The sequence below is a fragment of the Leptodactylus fuscus genome, chromosome 5 (genome assembly GCF_031893055.1).
Source record: "Leptodactylus fuscus isolate aLepFus1 chromosome 5, aLepFus1.hap2, whole genome shotgun sequence".
In the NCBI taxonomy this organism is placed as follows: Eukaryota; Metazoa; Chordata; class Amphibia; order Anura; family Leptodactylidae; genus Leptodactylus; species Leptodactylus fuscus.
This window is the reverse complement of record NC_134269.1, coordinates 28751969-28768358: the sequence shown is the minus strand read 5'-3', so window position 1 is coordinate 28768358 and position 16390 is coordinate 28751969. Positions and strand designations below refer to the sequence as shown.

General features: G+C 47.6%; 2 protein-coding genes across 3 annotated transcripts; both read left to right on the top strand.

Moving 5' to 3' along the window:
- REEP4 (receptor accessory protein 4) lies at positions 1 to 11687 on the top strand. Its single transcript, XM_075272695.1, has 8 exons — positions 1 to 60; positions 3015 to 3087; positions 4871 to 4947; positions 5459 to 5579; positions 6876 to 6989; positions 7294 to 7423; positions 7555 to 7715; positions 8796 to 11687. Exons 1-8 carry the CDS (start codon positions 29 to 31, stop codon positions 8859 to 8861), a joined length of 774 nt encoding a protein of 257 aa, XP_075128796.1. The 5' UTR covers positions 1 to 28; the 3' UTR covers positions 8862 to 11687.
- Positions 11688 to 12825: 1138 nt separating this feature from the next.
- On the top strand, positions 12826 to 16386 carry NUDT18 (nudix hydrolase 18). Of its 2 annotated transcripts, none has more exons than XM_075272693.1 (4): positions 12826 to 12867; positions 13673 to 13830; positions 14033 to 14246; positions 14568 to 16386. In XM_075272693.1, the coding sequence occupies exons 2-4, from the start codon at positions 13675 to 13677 to the stop codon at positions 15107 to 15109; spliced, it is 912 nt and encodes a 303-aa protein (XP_075128794.1). In that variant the 5' UTR covers positions 12826 to 12867; positions 13673 to 13674; the 3' UTR covers positions 15110 to 16386. The 2 variants fall into 2 exon arrangements, with proteins under 2 accessions (XP_075128794.1, XP_075128795.1); XM_075272694.1 differs by lacking the exon at positions 12826 to 12867 and adding an exon at positions 12956 to 13005.
- The last annotated feature ends 4 nt before the right edge of the window (positions 16387 to 16390 follow it).

Sequence of the window (16390 nt, the reverse complement as noted above, 5' to 3'; positions counted from 1 at the left end):
AGCTCCGGGGAGAGTGACAACGAGGAGGATGGTGTCCTGGATTATCTCCCGGGCTGTGGTGTGAGTATCACGGAGCTGCTGTGTCCGTACACCGCCATAGGCTGCTGTCACTCCCTACACTGCCCCCCTCCGCTCCATGGCCTACCTGTGGAACTACAAGTCCCTGTCTCCTGGGGCTTATAGCTGAGTGTCCGGTCAGATACGTGTCATGGACCCCCAGCCCTATACTTTACCCATAGGACATTAGTCCCGTAAACCTGAGGTGGGAAAGTTGGGTGCCAACGGGTAAGTCCCCCCTTTCTGTCTCTTATAGGGGTGACCACCCAGCTTTCCTGCCCATCTGAATGGCATATATGATGTCAGATGGGAGCAGAAGCTACGTATGCTGGCAGAGCTGTCATTCAGGAGTCTGGGAAAGCTGGGTGATCACTCCCCTAAGGCGGAGGAAAGGACTGCCCTCTGTAGGACTACCCTCTGTAGGACTGGGCGCACCTGCTAAGGACCCAATGCCTATATATATCTATATACATTACAGGATCACCTGGTGTCTTCACTCTGACTGATTCCTCAGTGTTAACAGCTGAGCAGCCAGACCCCAGGAGGAGACCGTCCCTTTAATGTCCTTACTGCCTGTAAGGAGATCTATGGCCATATACAGTGATCAGCCAGACCCCCAGGAGGAGACCGTCCCTTTAACGTCCTTACTGCCTGTAAGGAGATCTATGGCCATACACATAACAGTGATCAGCCAGACCCCCAGGAGGAGACCGTCCCTTTAATGTCCTTCTTACTGCCTGTAAGGAGATCTATGGCCATACACATAACAGTGATCAGCCAGACCCCCAGGAGGAGACCGTCCCTTTAATGTCCTTCTTACTGCCTGTAAGGAGATCTATGGCCATACGCAGTGATCAGCCTGACCCCAGGAGGAGACCGTCCCTTTAATGTCCTTCTTACCGCCTGTAAGGAGATCTATGGCCATACACATAACAGTGATCAGCCAGACCCCCAGGAGGAGACCGTCCCTTTAATGTCCTTCTTACTGGCCGTAAGGAGATCTATGGCCATACACAGTGATCAGCCAGACCACTGGGGGAGACCGTCCCTTTAATGTCCTTCTTACTGGCCGTAAGGAGATCTATGGCCATACACAGTGATCAGCCAGACCACTGGGGGAGACCGTCCCTTTAATGTCCTTCTTACTGCCTGTAAGGAGTTCAGTGACCATACATATAACAGTGATCAGTCAGATCCCCAGGAGGAGACCGTCCCTTTAATGTCCTTCTTACTGCCTGTAAGCAGATCTATGGCCATACACATAACAGTGATCAGACAGACCACTGGGGGAGACCGTCCCCTTAATGTTCCATAGACTTCCTGCAAGCAGGTCTATGGCCAAAGTCATCAGCCACAATGCAGCCCATCATTCGTCCACCACACCAGCAAAACTAGCATTCAGGTTTCCATTCTTTGGGTCCACTGAAAAACAGAAACCTATTCCACTTATAAAGTGGTTATCCACAGGATCCCATAGACTATAATGGAGTCCTACAGGTTTCCGCCTGCAAAATGTGGAGAAAAAAGTCCTGCTTGCAAAACTTTTTTCTTCACATCTTTAAAGTGGAATGGAGGACGGAAACCCCAAACTGAGACTGAGCGCCAGTGTGAACCTAGTGTGGAAATGGCCAAGGCTCAGGAACATGTGCATACTTGGTACTGCAGCTCGGTTGTACTTGTCCAGTGATGGGGGTCCGGCCCCAGGCTTCCCTGGATAGTCCACCAAGAAAACCCCCTCTTACTAAAATGATGCAGTGCCTGAGAGTTGACATGCTGAATGTATGTTCTAGGTAACCAGCACTGCCTAAAATGGTATTCCAGTAATTGTAAGTTATCCCCTATTCTACATAGTGGGACAACTACTAGAGTGTTGGGGTGCAGCTACTGGGGCACCCACTAATCATAAGGCCTGGGGTCCCTTGTACCCCTGTATGAATGGAGCAGCTGGTGCACATGCATTGCTCTGTCCTGTCCAGCACGTCACTGACTCCAGCGAGCATGCTTGACTTGTTGCTACGTTCCCACAAAGGGACGGGACCGCCAATCTCATGATCCATGGAGGTCCCCACAGTTGGACTCGCACGCACCCCCTAGTTATTCCCTATCCAGTATATAGAGGTTAACTTAAAAATAGTGGAATTCCCCTTTAAAGCAGAATAAAGCCAGTGATGGCGGAGGATCTGCACGCTGGACCCCCTCTACAGCCCAGAATGGGGGTCTTTGAGTTGAGGACTATATATAGGACTCCATTACAGCACCTTGTACAGTCATCTATTGTGTGTCTAGTAAATGCTTCGTTATGGCGGTAACTGGTTCCTAATGAAGGATAACCTTTCTAATTATACATTAAGGAATTTTAATTAACTTTGATGTCCTGATTGTTGCCTTGTAACCAACAGTGCCGTCGGTAGATAACCACCCAGGATCTCTTGGCGCTTATTGTTACGCCTCCTCCGCCATCATTTTGTCTCCTCTCCTCCCCCCCTGTTTTTTCTATCATTTCCCCCAAATAATTATTAGTATTATGACTTATCACAGCGTCTTATGATGCCAGCGAGGAGTGATTCATCTGAAAGGCGTGCACCCTGACGTGATGTTACCTGCGCTGTAAGCCGCGTCCAGAGCCTGTAAAGTCACATGGGCGCAGAGCCGTCTCACCACTAACAAAGTGTCTCGCTTTACTGCTTCAGCCCTGACTTTTCATCTTGTGTGCCTGGCCCGGTGTGTACACAGTCTGAGTAATGCTGGCACGTGGATAATGACTATTTTGGATCTTTCGCTGCGCGTTGTTCTGGGCGTGTGCGGTGGCTTGTAAACTGGTTCTGTTTGTACTATATACAGTGCGGTTTTAGTGTTGGCTCCGCCTCCCCACTGATGAGGTCATCTGTGTATTACATGTGGCCCCCTATTATTTATGGGACGTGCTAAGTTCTAGTTTTGCTTTCTTCTCCCCATAGGCTCACTTTTGGTTTGCTGTATCCTGCCTATTCGTCATATAAAGCAGTGAAAACCAAGAATGTTCGAGAATATGTGAGTATAACATTTTGGTGATCCTTGTGTCTCACCTCTCCCGTACACATTAGTTTCAATAGACTTCTGGCGGCCGCTGAGCGTCTTTCACTTCCCAATTAAAGGATTTGTCTCAGATTTAGCAGAAATGAGTACTGGTCAGGGCCCAACACCCGGACCAATGTTGATCAGCTCTGTTGTCCATAAGAAGCTGTATACTGGGTGTACAGCCGAAAGCAGCCCTGCTCCTATCCAAAGTAATGGGAGCGGGTTGCAGTTCAACAACGTCGCCACTATAGTGTATTAACCAGAGAAGCTGTATACCGTGTACATTATCGGAGAAAATGCTTCTTTCTCCACTTACCTGACTCTTCCTGCTTTCTTCTCCCTCCTAAACTGACACTCACTCTGCAATCTTTCATTTATCTGTCTTGCTAATGCACAAATCAAGCAGAGATTTCAGCTTACATTCAAGTCTATGGAAAGTAGAGACACAGACAAAGGTTTCTGGAGATAAATAATAAGTTTCTGTTCCACCCCAAGTGCTTTATTAACGGCAATACAGGTTGGTACTTCTCGGTAATAGCTGGTATGATCCTGAGAGAAACATTTATGGAGAAGATTCTTCTACCCTCACTATGTGGAAGACGTATCAGTCTGTCGCTGCAGCTGAAGAAAAGTAAACCCTTGTGAAAAAAAAGACACAAAACAAGAATATCTGGTCTGGCCTGGAATCCCTCATACACTAATAAGTGCTTAATTATTCCTGATCATTATCGGGGGATTGTCTAGGCTTGAATCCAAAAGCAGTCATCTAATTTTTCCCTTCCAGTTTTTGGTGGACGTGACGGTAGTCCACATATGGAGCCAGTGGCAGATATCTAATGTCCATAGTCAGGGCTGTGGAGTCGGTAGGACAAATCACCGACTCTGACTCTATTTTTTTTTTTTCCAAAGCCCAGCTCTGATTCCTTAAAGGGATCCTATCATTCAGGTGACATTTTTTTTTCTAAGTACCATGTCAGCATAGCCTTAAGAAAGGCTATCCTTCTCCTACCTTTCATTGTCTTCTCCGGGCCGCCGTTCGTCTACAATCCTGGTTCTTGTCGGTACGTAAATTAGCTCTCTTGCAGCACTGGGGGCGGGCCTCAGCGCTCAGACAGTACTGGGGGTGTCCCCAATGCTGCGAGAGAACTCTCTCCAGCACTGCCTCCATCTTCGTCAGGAACGACCTCTTCATTCTCTTCTTCCAGCCGTGTCTTCTTACTTCTAGGCCTCGGGCAGAGCAGACTGCCCACAGGCCCCGAGAAAATGGCCGTTTACAATACTGTGCAAGTGGCTATTTTCTCGTGGCCTATGGGCATGCGCAGTCTGCTCTGCCCAAGGCCGGAGGCCTTAGAAGTTACAAGCCACCACTGGAAGAAGAGACTGAAGATGGCACTGCTGAAGAAGAGGAGGTGGCGCTGGAGAGAGTTCTCTCGCAGCATTGGGGACGCCCCCAGTGCTGTCTGAGCACTGGGGCCCGCCCCCAGTGCTGTGAGAGAGCTAATTTACATACCGACAAGAACTGGGATTGTAGGCGAACGGCGGCGCGGAGAAGACAACGAAAGGTAGGAGAAGAATAGCCTTTCTTAAGGCTATTCTGAGAAAAAATGACGTCTGAATGATAGGATCCCTTTAATAAATGTCTGACAGTCATGGTCAGTGGCCCAGAGTCCCAGAACCTCCCATATATCTATCTTCCTTGGTATCTGACTGCCATATAGTGTTGTGACCGCCATTGCACATCTTCTTGTCTTCTCAGGTACGCTGGATGATGTACTGGATCGTCTTTGCCCTCTTCATGACAGTAGAAACGTTCACGGACATCTTCCTCTCCTGGTAAGATCCTTAGGCTTTAAAGGAAGTTTCCATCTGAAAGGGGTCTTTTGGGACTTGTATATTGATGATCTGTCCTTAAGTTAGGTCATTGATATGTGATTGGTGGGGGTCTGACTCCAAGGACCCTTACCAATCAGCGGTTTGATGAGACTGTGGCTTCTTCCCTGTGCGATGATGTCTTATTGTACAGTAGCATTAAAATGAATGGGCTGAACTGCAATACCAAACACATCGCCTACAATAGGTGCGGCACTGTACTAGACACTTCATGAAGAGGCTGCAGCACCCATCCAAAAGCAGAAGCTTCTTCAAAAAGCTGATTTGTGGGGGCCATATGTGTCAGACCCCCACACATCACTTGACTATCCTTAAGTGATTAGCATGAGTAGCACAGATAGAAGGAAGCTATGAGGAGCCCTCCCCACCACATATATAATAATCTATTTACCCCTCCCCCACTGTCCCTGAAATGTTTTGTCCTTTTCACTCATAGATTTCTTTTTCTGGACAGGTTCCCATTCTACTATGAGATTAAGATGGCCTTTGTGGTCTGGCTGCTGTCGCCGTACACACGAGGAGCCAGCTTACTGTACAGGAAGTGTGTGCATCCTGCCCTGTCCCTGCGCGAAAAGGTACTGTACTCCTTATCATTCCTGAGACAGCCTGGGTGGGCCAGGGGGGTCAGACTACATATCAGGAACATACAAGACATAAACCTATGATGTGATCTGTACAAGGGTGCAGTGTCTAGCGGTGAGGACTGGCCATTGGTACGGTCTGCTACATGGGCTTTACCTAGATTACCCAGACTGCAGCATTATGGGAGTGGGCTATATGTCACAGTGACCATTACCTAGATTTCTCTGAAGTGCTGGCTACATGGGGAGGAAACTGTGGAGAAGTAACGGGTACATGGGAGGAGATTGGGTGCAGTGCTGGTTACATGGGGGGAGTGCAAATGGATTGGTCACCAGTATGTGATCTGTGGGGTTTGACACCTAGATCCCACATTGATCATGTATTTTGGCCGCCTCTAGGTACTGTAATCTGGGTCATTGGACAGGGAGCACATGCAGGCTGCTTCTATACAAGTGAGGGCGGCTTTCAGGTTTCCGTCTTCTTCCTGAGAAACTGGACAGGAGACGGAAACCCGACGGTCAGTTTTCAACTCAATTCACTTGAATGGGTTTGCAAACTGACCACCCGTGAGCGTCTCTTGCCTCTCCATGGCGAATTTATTTTTTTAACCGGACACAAAGTCTTGTCCGGTTAAAGAAAAACAATTTGAACGCAGAGAGACAGAAGGCGCTCACGGGCGGTCACTTTGCAAACCCATTCAAGTGAATTAAGTTGAAAACTGACTGTCGGGTTTCCGTCTCCTGTCCAGTTTCTCGGGAAGAAGACGGAAACCTGAAAGCAGAGTCCGGGCGCAGGTGTGAACCCCCCCTAACAAGAGTGCCACGCAGTTCCCCATAATCACCAGCTTGCTTTGCCTAGAGGTTGCCAGAACAGCTGCTCTGTGTGGGGGATGGGTGTTGGGACCCCTACAGATCACATGTCTTGTCGGTAGGTCATCAGCATAAAAACTCCTTTGGGACTGGAAAATAGCTTTAAGGGGTTAAAAGACCTGTCTGGGGGAGCGTAGCTGTTATTTGGATGTTCCTCTGCATTCCATGCGGTGTATATTCTCGGTGTGTACGGGCTTCTTTCTCCTGTGTGACAGACATGGCCGTCATCAGTAGTAGCAGCAGCAGCGCCCCCAGGGTGCTCCTGGATTCCAGAGGCAGCGTCTGTCCTGACCTGTTCCTTACCTCACACAACAGCTGCAGGAAGAGTCTTAAGACTGGCGAATACCTTAGTATTAACCTCCTATCCTCTTCTTCCTCTATCTTGTGCACGTTTGACCTAGATTTTCTTTCTTTCCCCAGGAGATAGATTCCTATATTGTACAAGCAAAGGAGCGAAGCTACGAATCGGTTGTCACACTTGGACGGAAAGGTCTAAACATAGCGGCCACGGCGGCCGTGCAAGCGGCTACCAAGGTACTTCTTTGAGTGGAGTGCGTCTTCATTTAAAGGGCTTTTGCAAAATTTATATATTGGTGAAACATGGCACCACCACCGATCAGCTGATATCATGAGTTGCAGCCAGTTGAAGTAGCACAAAGCAGACAGCGCCATTCATGTGTAGTGGCCAAACCTGGTTACTGCAGCACAGCTTTCATTTAAGTGAACCTGACTGCAGAGAATTATTCCCCCGCCCCACATCCATAACTGGGACTCCTATTACACAGGAAATCTGAATAATAAATACATATATATATAAATTTCGACTTGCTTTTTCCAGGGACAAGGGGCTCTGGTTGGCCGTCTCCGAAGCTTCAGTATGCAGGATCTGAGGGAGCTCCCAGATGATACTCCCTTACACTACAATGATCCCCTGTATCCAGAGGCTGACCTCCATCGCCGCCCTATTGGTGAGCTTTTTTCTATGACATAAGGCTGTAGTAATATATTTTGTTAGCACAGACTTGCTCAGACACTCCAGCACTACACTGTGCCATATGGGGGGCAAACACCTAATATTCACCTTACACTTCTTGCTCAGGTTATTCTACTCAGTCCCAAGTCGACAGCGACTCCATGGATGAAAGGTGGTCAGACAATGAAAGCAAATCCTCAGCGAGGACAAGAGGTGGCCCTCCGCCAAAACCGCTACAGAGGAGCCAAAGTCTGAGGGTGTCAAAGAAGAAGGTGCTGACGAGAGAGGTGAGGAGTGGTCGGGACCTACAGATACACCATAATGAATGGACTTTATACACACTGCTGAGCACTACTATGCTGTACTATGTTATACACTCTGCCTAGTAGTACTACTGCACTGTATGTACTGCATTTATACACCCTGCCTAACATACTACTATACTGTATGTACTGCCTTTATACACCCTGCCTAACATACTACTATACTGTATGTGATATGTCATATACACTGCCTATTACTATCTAGTAAGTGCTGCATTTATACACACTACCTAACACTACTACCACTACTACTATATATTATACTGCATCATACACATTTTACTCCATTTTAGTGCTATGCATCTATACTCTAACCCTTACGGCTATGCTATGTACTTCACAAGGTAACTACTACTATATGTACTGTCATACACACTACCTATAACACGATTATATGTACTGTCATACACTCTACCGCTATACTATATACATCACATCCCAACTCCACCACTATTCTATATGTACTGTCATACACACTCCCGCTACCGCTATACTATATACATTCTATCCCAACTCTACCACTATTATATATGTACTGTCGTACACACTCCCTCTACCGCTATACTATATACATCCTATCCCAACTCTACCACTATTCTATATGTACTGTCGTACACACTCCCTCTACCGCTATACTATATACATCCTATCCCAACTCCACCTCTATTATATGTACTGTCATACACACTCCCTCTACCACTATTATATGCACTGTCATACACTCTACCGCTATACTATATACATCCTATCCCAACTCTACCACTATTCTATATGTACTGTCGTACACACTACCTCTACCGCTATACTATATACATCTCATCCCAACTCCACCAGCATTATATATGTACTGTCGTACACACTCCCTCTACCGCTATACTATATACATCCCATCCCAACTCCACCTCTATTATATGTACTGTCATACTCACTCCCTCTACCGCTATACTATATACATCACAACCTAACTCCTCCACTTCTGCTATCCTGGGTCTTAGCATGGCACACAGACCATCGCCCTTACCCCCTTGTCCTCTCTGATTTCAGGCGTCTCTCCGGAGCAGTAAACCTCGAGCAAAGAAGAAGGTGGTACAGCCTGACTCAGAGATGTGATTTCCACCAGGCTAGTGAGGAGCGAGGGTGTAATGGCCGCCCATCCTCACTGATACAAAGCTGAAAACACTGAATTTTAAACCTAACTTAATATTCACACTGGCTGTGCTGCGGTTTCACGGCGCGTGTATATCTGTGTAAATATGTCGGTGTGATGGGTAGGTCTGTCTGTCCACGGTGTATATGTATCTGTAGAGGGCTGCACTTTATATGGTCACTACACTCATTTTCTGTGGCCATCCTAGCAGTTAGCTGACCAATAAGAGTCCACGTGCCTAACTATCGCCATCTACCTGTCCCCAGAAGTATCACTTTGGGGTCCGGACTGTACCTTGTTACATAGGTATATGCCACAACTATCGGCACAGACTTACAGCCACGTTACTATGTGTTGCCTGTAATGTATGTACATTTATATATGTGTATATATGTATACTGCCCCTGTATGTCCAGCCATGTGACCTGATCACCGCTGTGGTGTCATGCAATCTCAGTATCACTTTATCATTGCCCTGGTTCACACCTTGCCTCAGTATGGGGGGCACTTACTTACTTGCTGCTGGGCACATGATAGTGAATAGTGCACATTTATAGATTCACACTTGGGGCGGTTTCTGCAGCAAGCACATGTATCCCTGCAGATGAATGCTATATTCTGCCGTGTGTGACTACGCCTTTACATTGATATACGCCTTATAGCCTTTCGTGCTGTCTGCTGTACCCGCCGGAGTGCCATAGGTTACAGACCGCGCACGCCATCGTGTCCGCCAGGTGAATGACCTCTACTCGTTGCCACACCTTTGCACGCACGGATGCACTAATTTATTTTAACCTCTTGAATTCTGTTATTTTTACTAGCATTATCTGATCGGAACGATTAAGGGTTAATATGTTTTATGGTTAATCTTTAGGGTCGGGGTTTATGGTATCTATGCAAATGGTAATCTTAAAGGGGTCGTCCAGGATTACAAAAATACAGCTGATTTCTTCTTGAAACAGCGCTTCGCCTGTCTACTGGTTGCATGAGGAATTGCAGCTCAGCCCCGTTTAATTTTAGTAGACAGGTGTGGTGCAGTTTGTGCAACAAGGCAGCCATGTTTTCTTCTCCTGCCCCTCCCCCTTAATTTTTTTTTTTTTTTCTTGTGAAATGTTATCGCCCTCCAGAAATCCTTTCACAGGGTCATTATGGAATTGGAAGAAAAACATGCTTGGGTTGTTTCAGGAACAGCGCCACCCTTATCAGTAGGCTGATAGAAGTATTACAACTTAACTACATTCACTCTATTTCATGCTTTAAAACTGATATTGTGTCTGGGGAGAAAAAAAAGAAGCTATGTTGTTTTTTAATCTCACATCACCTTTAAGGGTAGCTCTGGCTTAGAGGAATGCAGGCTAATATATCCATATATACGCCCAACAGTCCAAACTTATAGAAAGAAGGGCAAATGCAATGCAGTTTGTAGCAGTTGCCATCGCAGGCCATATGAAGGCTACAGGGCAAGCGTCTGTGCACCGTGTTGTCCATTTACTATAACAGGGAGGAACTACCAAGAGATTGGGTATCCGTGTTCTCAGGATCTATGTGGGTCTCTGCGGTCAGCCACGTATATGTGCACTATAGATGTCTGTACTGGAAACGCCCCTTCCACCCATTGACCTGTATGTCTGCCCTTATACAGCTTTTGCCAAATAAATTGGAGCAGGGAACAAGGGAGAGACTTGTCACGTGTCAGGACCTTTAGTATGTAGTGCCTTAGTGTGAGAACACGTATGCAACCAAGTTGTCCTTGTCTTATCCGAGCCATTGTCTTACACTGATGACCAAAGCCTCGTTGTTTTACCAAAAAAATGTCGTATTTTCAGTAGGTAAAAATCCTTGAGTCAATTGTGACCAAAGGGGTTCTCTAAGGATGTCTGTGAGTCCCTTTAGGGGACAGATCCAGGGACGTATGATCAGACCTAGCACGCGGCCCCCAGACCCTCTCCGCCTCCTCGCTCGTGGTTATAGGTAGTTACTTGCACTATATAATGCTCAAGTCTATCAGCCTCATGCTATAGGAACGGGAGGAGGCAGAGCGATTTGGGGTCCGGGTTCTGATCATGTGACCCAAGGTCAGAACCAGCCCTGAGCCCCTAGGAACTGCGTATAAGAACCCTGGAGGAAGTAAGTACTCATAGACTCCCCTGAACTGATATTGTATTCTGCCTGGTGCAGGGCGTAAGGGGACGGAGCATGATACAGGGATTTATAGAAAGCCAATGAGAATCCCAGTGTCATGTAGCGCCCCCCTCTGACTGTGCACTGGGCATAAGGTCAGTTTTACGTGGAGTATCTCTTTACATGTTCATGCAGGGGCGGCCATGATGGTTGTCGCCTAGTAATTCATGGGTTTCTAGTCACTGGTGGTTCCAGGGGGAGATGTTCTGGGAGCACATGGGTTAAATAGCTTGCACTTTGTCCTTTTGCGCTGTGGTGGTGTCTGGCTGACATTCTCATCCCACACCGTGCGGCAGACGGTTACAATGCTCTCTTGTCTTAGTATGTATATGTCAGACGTCCGCCCTATACACGGAGGACATGTCCCGGGGTCCAATAGCTGGTGTCATGCAGCCATTCCTACAAGTGCCATATTGAGCCGCTGTCGCTGTCCTCCATTGAACCAAGTGTCCTTATGTCAGATTACCCCGGTGTACGGGTCCAGGAGTCGTCGCCTCAAGTGCCTGACCTTTCTGACCTCTTTTGTATATTTCCTTGTCTGTCCTTACTTTTTTTTTTTTTTTTTTTTTTAATACCCCTGAAAATAAACTTTGTTGTTTTTGCTTAAATCGTGGCCTTTGTGTGATTCTGTTTCGGAAAGACCGACGCCTTGTGAAGCGTTGACAGTAGAGATGAGCGAACAGTGTTCGGATCAGCCGATCCGAACAGCACGCACCCATAGAAATTAATGGAAGCACCTGTGACGCCGGACGCCTGCAAAGTGTACGTGCCAGGTGCTTCCATTCATTTCTATGGGGGGGGGGGATCCGCAGGGTGCTTAGTTATTTCTACATCTCTTCATTGAGAAAGATGGGAGGTGAATGTGCTGTCTGAACACGCTCTTAGCCCTCTGCGCTCCCCACCATTGGTATATGTAGCTGTTGCCCAATGTCACTAAATGACCTGTAACAAAAGAGGTTCTGTAGCAGATCAGGTGTCTTCATACAATACTGTGCCCCAGCTGTTGTTACTGCTTACCATACCATGATGTCCATTATAGCATTGCCATACACGGCGCCCCCTAATGTCAATACTTGTCCTCCCTTTCTGCAGTCCTCCAGGGAATCCTATAGATCCTATAGGTCCCCTCTTTCCTTCTTGGGTTTAGCCATTATCCTTAGTCGCATTACAAGGTCAGACGTTGACTACATCGTCAGAGACCTCCACTAGGGGGCAGTACAGCTGGTGTAAAAAATGCAATTGTGCCAGTATTTTTGATCACTAATCTCATGAAATCCACCGCACCAGCCAGGATTGTATCGCTCCATTACTAGCCATGGACTGATATAATGGCCATTCGTGTTTTCACACAGCTTTCCCAGAAACAGAACTAGTTAGACGTTTTATAGGGACGACTCGCACAATGACTGGTGATTTGCTCTTATATTGGGTAGAATATGGGTGTAATTTTCTATAGACATAGGTACAAATACAGTTCGGGTATGTTCACACATTTATACAGTTTTCGAAGCAGAAACCATAAGTGATTTGACGAAATAATTGAAGTAATATCCGAGCTTTTCCATCCTGTCCGCACATTATTCTGGCTTCAAAAACTGCATTCGAAACCTGCAGATATGAAAGCTCCCTGATCCAGTGTCTACATTAGGATCCTGTCTCTTTAAATCAAGCCACACCGCTTTTTGAATAGACTCTTTCATTAGCCAATCAGAAGATAAGATGAGCTCAGTATTGACCAATGGGTGCAGGGAGCAGTCTGTCCAGAGGTTCCGGGTTTGCAGAGATGAGGTGAGACAGCCGAGCTGTGAATGAGAGACGGCCGGGTGTGCAGGATGAGACTGCTGACAGCTGTGCTAGACATCCCATGACTAGGGGAGAGACCGCTGCTGCTCGCCATCCGTCTATTACTGGCTGACTCCATTATAGGTTTGACCCAGCTTTCCCATTCCTGAATGGTAAATCTGCCTCATTTTCCAGCAAGGGATGTCGTCCGTCTGAGATGTGGCTAGCCCAAAATATGTCATGGGGCCCCCATGGACCTTGTAGAACAGCGTACTTCATGTGGCACAGGGTCCATTGGGGCCCCTCAGAGTCCAGGGCCAGGTACCTCTGCACCCCCTATAGCTTTGTCCCTGTTCATGCTTCTCGGGGAGCAGCGGCGCCAGGAGTGTTGGCAGCTGCTTATCCCTCCCTTCTTATTTGAGTGGGGGCTGCATTAGGCTGGGGGCCGACAAGGGTTTTGCCACCCAACATCCCAAAATAGTAAACTGTTGCAAAGAGCGGTCTCACACTTGGGGACCAATCACAGCCAGCCCCAAAACGGGAAGACCCCCACCATTGTAAGGGGCTCCCAATGGTGTGAGCCTAATTGTTGGGGGTCCTGAATCCCCTGTGGTCACCAATGTGCATTCAGATAGTCAAGCCCCGTCCTCGGCCTGTCTGCTATAGAGTTGGATGGCATGACCGCGCCTCTGATCACACAGAGGTCCCAGGACCCCCATTCTCATGGTGGGCGGGGGTCCCAGTGATCTGACTTCTCACCTACCCTGTACAGATAGATAAGCTGTCACGGCTCATTCTTCTTGTGTTTCAGACATGTCTTCTAAGATGGAGGAGGAGTTGGGAACTCTCTTAGATGGAGGGGCTGTCCCGCTACCAGACACATTCGATGTGGCCCCCCAGAGCCCACAGCCCCTGAAACTGAGGCACAACGTATGTTATATCGTCATGGGGATTCTGCTGAATGACCAGGTGAGGGCGCTGTGTTGGCACGCTTCATTAAAGGGATTGTCCAGTTTCTGAAAATCGATGCAAATGATAGAAATACAAGACGGACTCAACACGGACCACTACACCCCCCATAACTATGGCACCATACTGAGTAATAACCCCCCACCTACAATCATATGTGAATTGCTAGAGCGCCCCTTTAAACTTGTGACTTTTCCTACAGAATGAGGTGCTGATGATGCAGGAGGCCAAGCCGGAGTGTCGGGGGAGCTGGTACCTTCCGGCTGGGCGGCTGGAGAGAGGGGAGACCCTGGTGGACGGCCTGTGCCGGGAGGTCATAGAGGAGACCGGTCTTCTGTGCCAGCCCCGTACCCTGCTGGTTGTAGAAGAGAGGGGTGCCTACTGGGTGCGATTTGTATTCCTTGCGCAGGCGACAGGTATGTAGTCACAGGTTTCTTAAAGGGGGTTGTGCAGGGCTTCAAAAACATGGCTGCATGTTATTATTTTCAATAACGCATGTGTACCATTGTTAAGGAATTACTGGGTTATTCCTTTAAATGATAAAATTCCAGTTGCCAGCTGCTGCCAGTAGGGGGGGACATAGGAGCTTAGTGAAGACAGATTGATTATGGAAGTGGTATGGATCAGTATGGAGTAGGCTGCCCCTAGAGGCAGGAGAGTTCAGCTTAGGATCAGAATATGGTGGCGCTGTTTTGGGGAAATGAGACCTTTGATACTACTGATAACTTTCTCCGCAGGGGGTGTCCTAAAATCGTCCTCCTTGGCAGACAAGGAATCTCTCCAGGCGTTGTGGTGGGACACGGTGTCACCCCTGCCCTTGCGCTGTAGAGACGTCCTCCGTCTTATTAAGCTTGCCCTGGATTACCACCGCCTGCCCTCGCACCCGTCTATCCTCCCACTGCTATGCCCCTCACCCTTCCTGGTCCTGCGGCTGCTTCTGGTGTGTACGAGCTCCGGGGTGATGCAGATCCTACAGAGCTCCGCGGCCCCTGCCCACCTCCCCACCATTGTCTGCACCAGGTATGGCAGCAGTATCCTCGCCCCATTGGAAAGTCTGCTGCAGGATCCTCCTGACTCCTACGGGATCCTAGGAGTCCAGCACCAAGGTGGGGACAACGCAGATGGTGCGTGCTTTAATATCATGGGGGTGTTCAATGGTTCGGTCCCGCCTGTGGTCAGAACAGAGGGGCTCAGCTGGGCGCCGGTCGTGGATGAAGGACTGAAGGCCAGACTGGAGGAGACGCTGAAGAAGAACGTCCTGCTGCCATTATATAGCTGAGTCCGTGAGATCCTTCTACAGGCAGAGCAGGGTACAGAGTCCATATCAAGACCTATTGGGTGTCTGAGGAACATCCTAATATATTCCTCTTGTATAACTCAATTTCCCGTCCCTCTGTTGTTCCTCCTGGAAACGTATAAATCAATGGGTGTTAGTATTGCCCTTGTGTTCATACAAAGTCTGACACAGTCAGGTAGCGTCAGGGTCATAGTCCATACACAAGGCGATAGTGACACCCAGTGGTCAAATTATTTATACATTTTCAGGAGGAATAACAGAGGACGAAAGATGGAAATTTTATGTGGAATACAAGTCAGGAGCGGTGATGGGTCCTCTTTAATATTACTATATCTGATGGGCATTTTATTTATATCCTGCCATGTTCCTTGTAGGATTCTTAAAGGGATTACACACCTTTGTAATATGGATGTAATGTCATCCATATTATATCTGCAGAGGACCTCCACAGATCAGCTGTTCCAGCTCCCAGTAATCTTCACATGCCAGGTGCCGCACAAATGGCGGCTTGAGGTACTGCAGCGCTGTCGCATTGATATTTATGGGTACTCACTACCAGGAGGTGCGCTGTCCTGGAACAGCTGATCTGCACAGGTCCCATTTTTTCCTTTCCATCCCTTTAGGTGGCTAGTGCAAACCCTGACCATGTGAACATAGCCCAATACTGATGTAAGTGTTCCCTTGGCTTTTTCTTTGCGGTGGAGCTGCTGTGAGTCACAACGTGCCGTATTTCCTCTCAGTATTCTGAGTTGTATGCCTATGTTCACACACATGCAGAAAGTACGTCATGTTATATTTTATATAGAAGCATGTGAAACATATTGGAGTGTTGATGTAGATTTCTATTGTCTTGTATTTACAAAAGGCACTGTCAAAACATAGCTGCTTTCTTCCAGAAACAGCGCCTCTCCTGTCCACAGGTTGCACCCGGTATTGCAGCCCAGATCTATATGTTTAGCTGCAATACCACACACAACCTGTAGACAGGAGTGGCATTATTTCTGGTTTTCTTATGCTGGACTGATGCAATGATATGTCCCCACTCCCATACTGCAGGCTCAGGAGTCTGGGAAAGCTGGGTGGACACTGCCAAGAGTTATATTTATTGACTTTTCTGAAGCCATATAAGAGGTCAGTATACGAAATGATATATATATATATATTTATGTTTTATATATAACGTTCCCAGGAATGCCAGGGCTTGGCCCGAGAATCGCTGTGTTGTCTTATGGCAATTGTGCTATGACAAATATAAAATAAAGT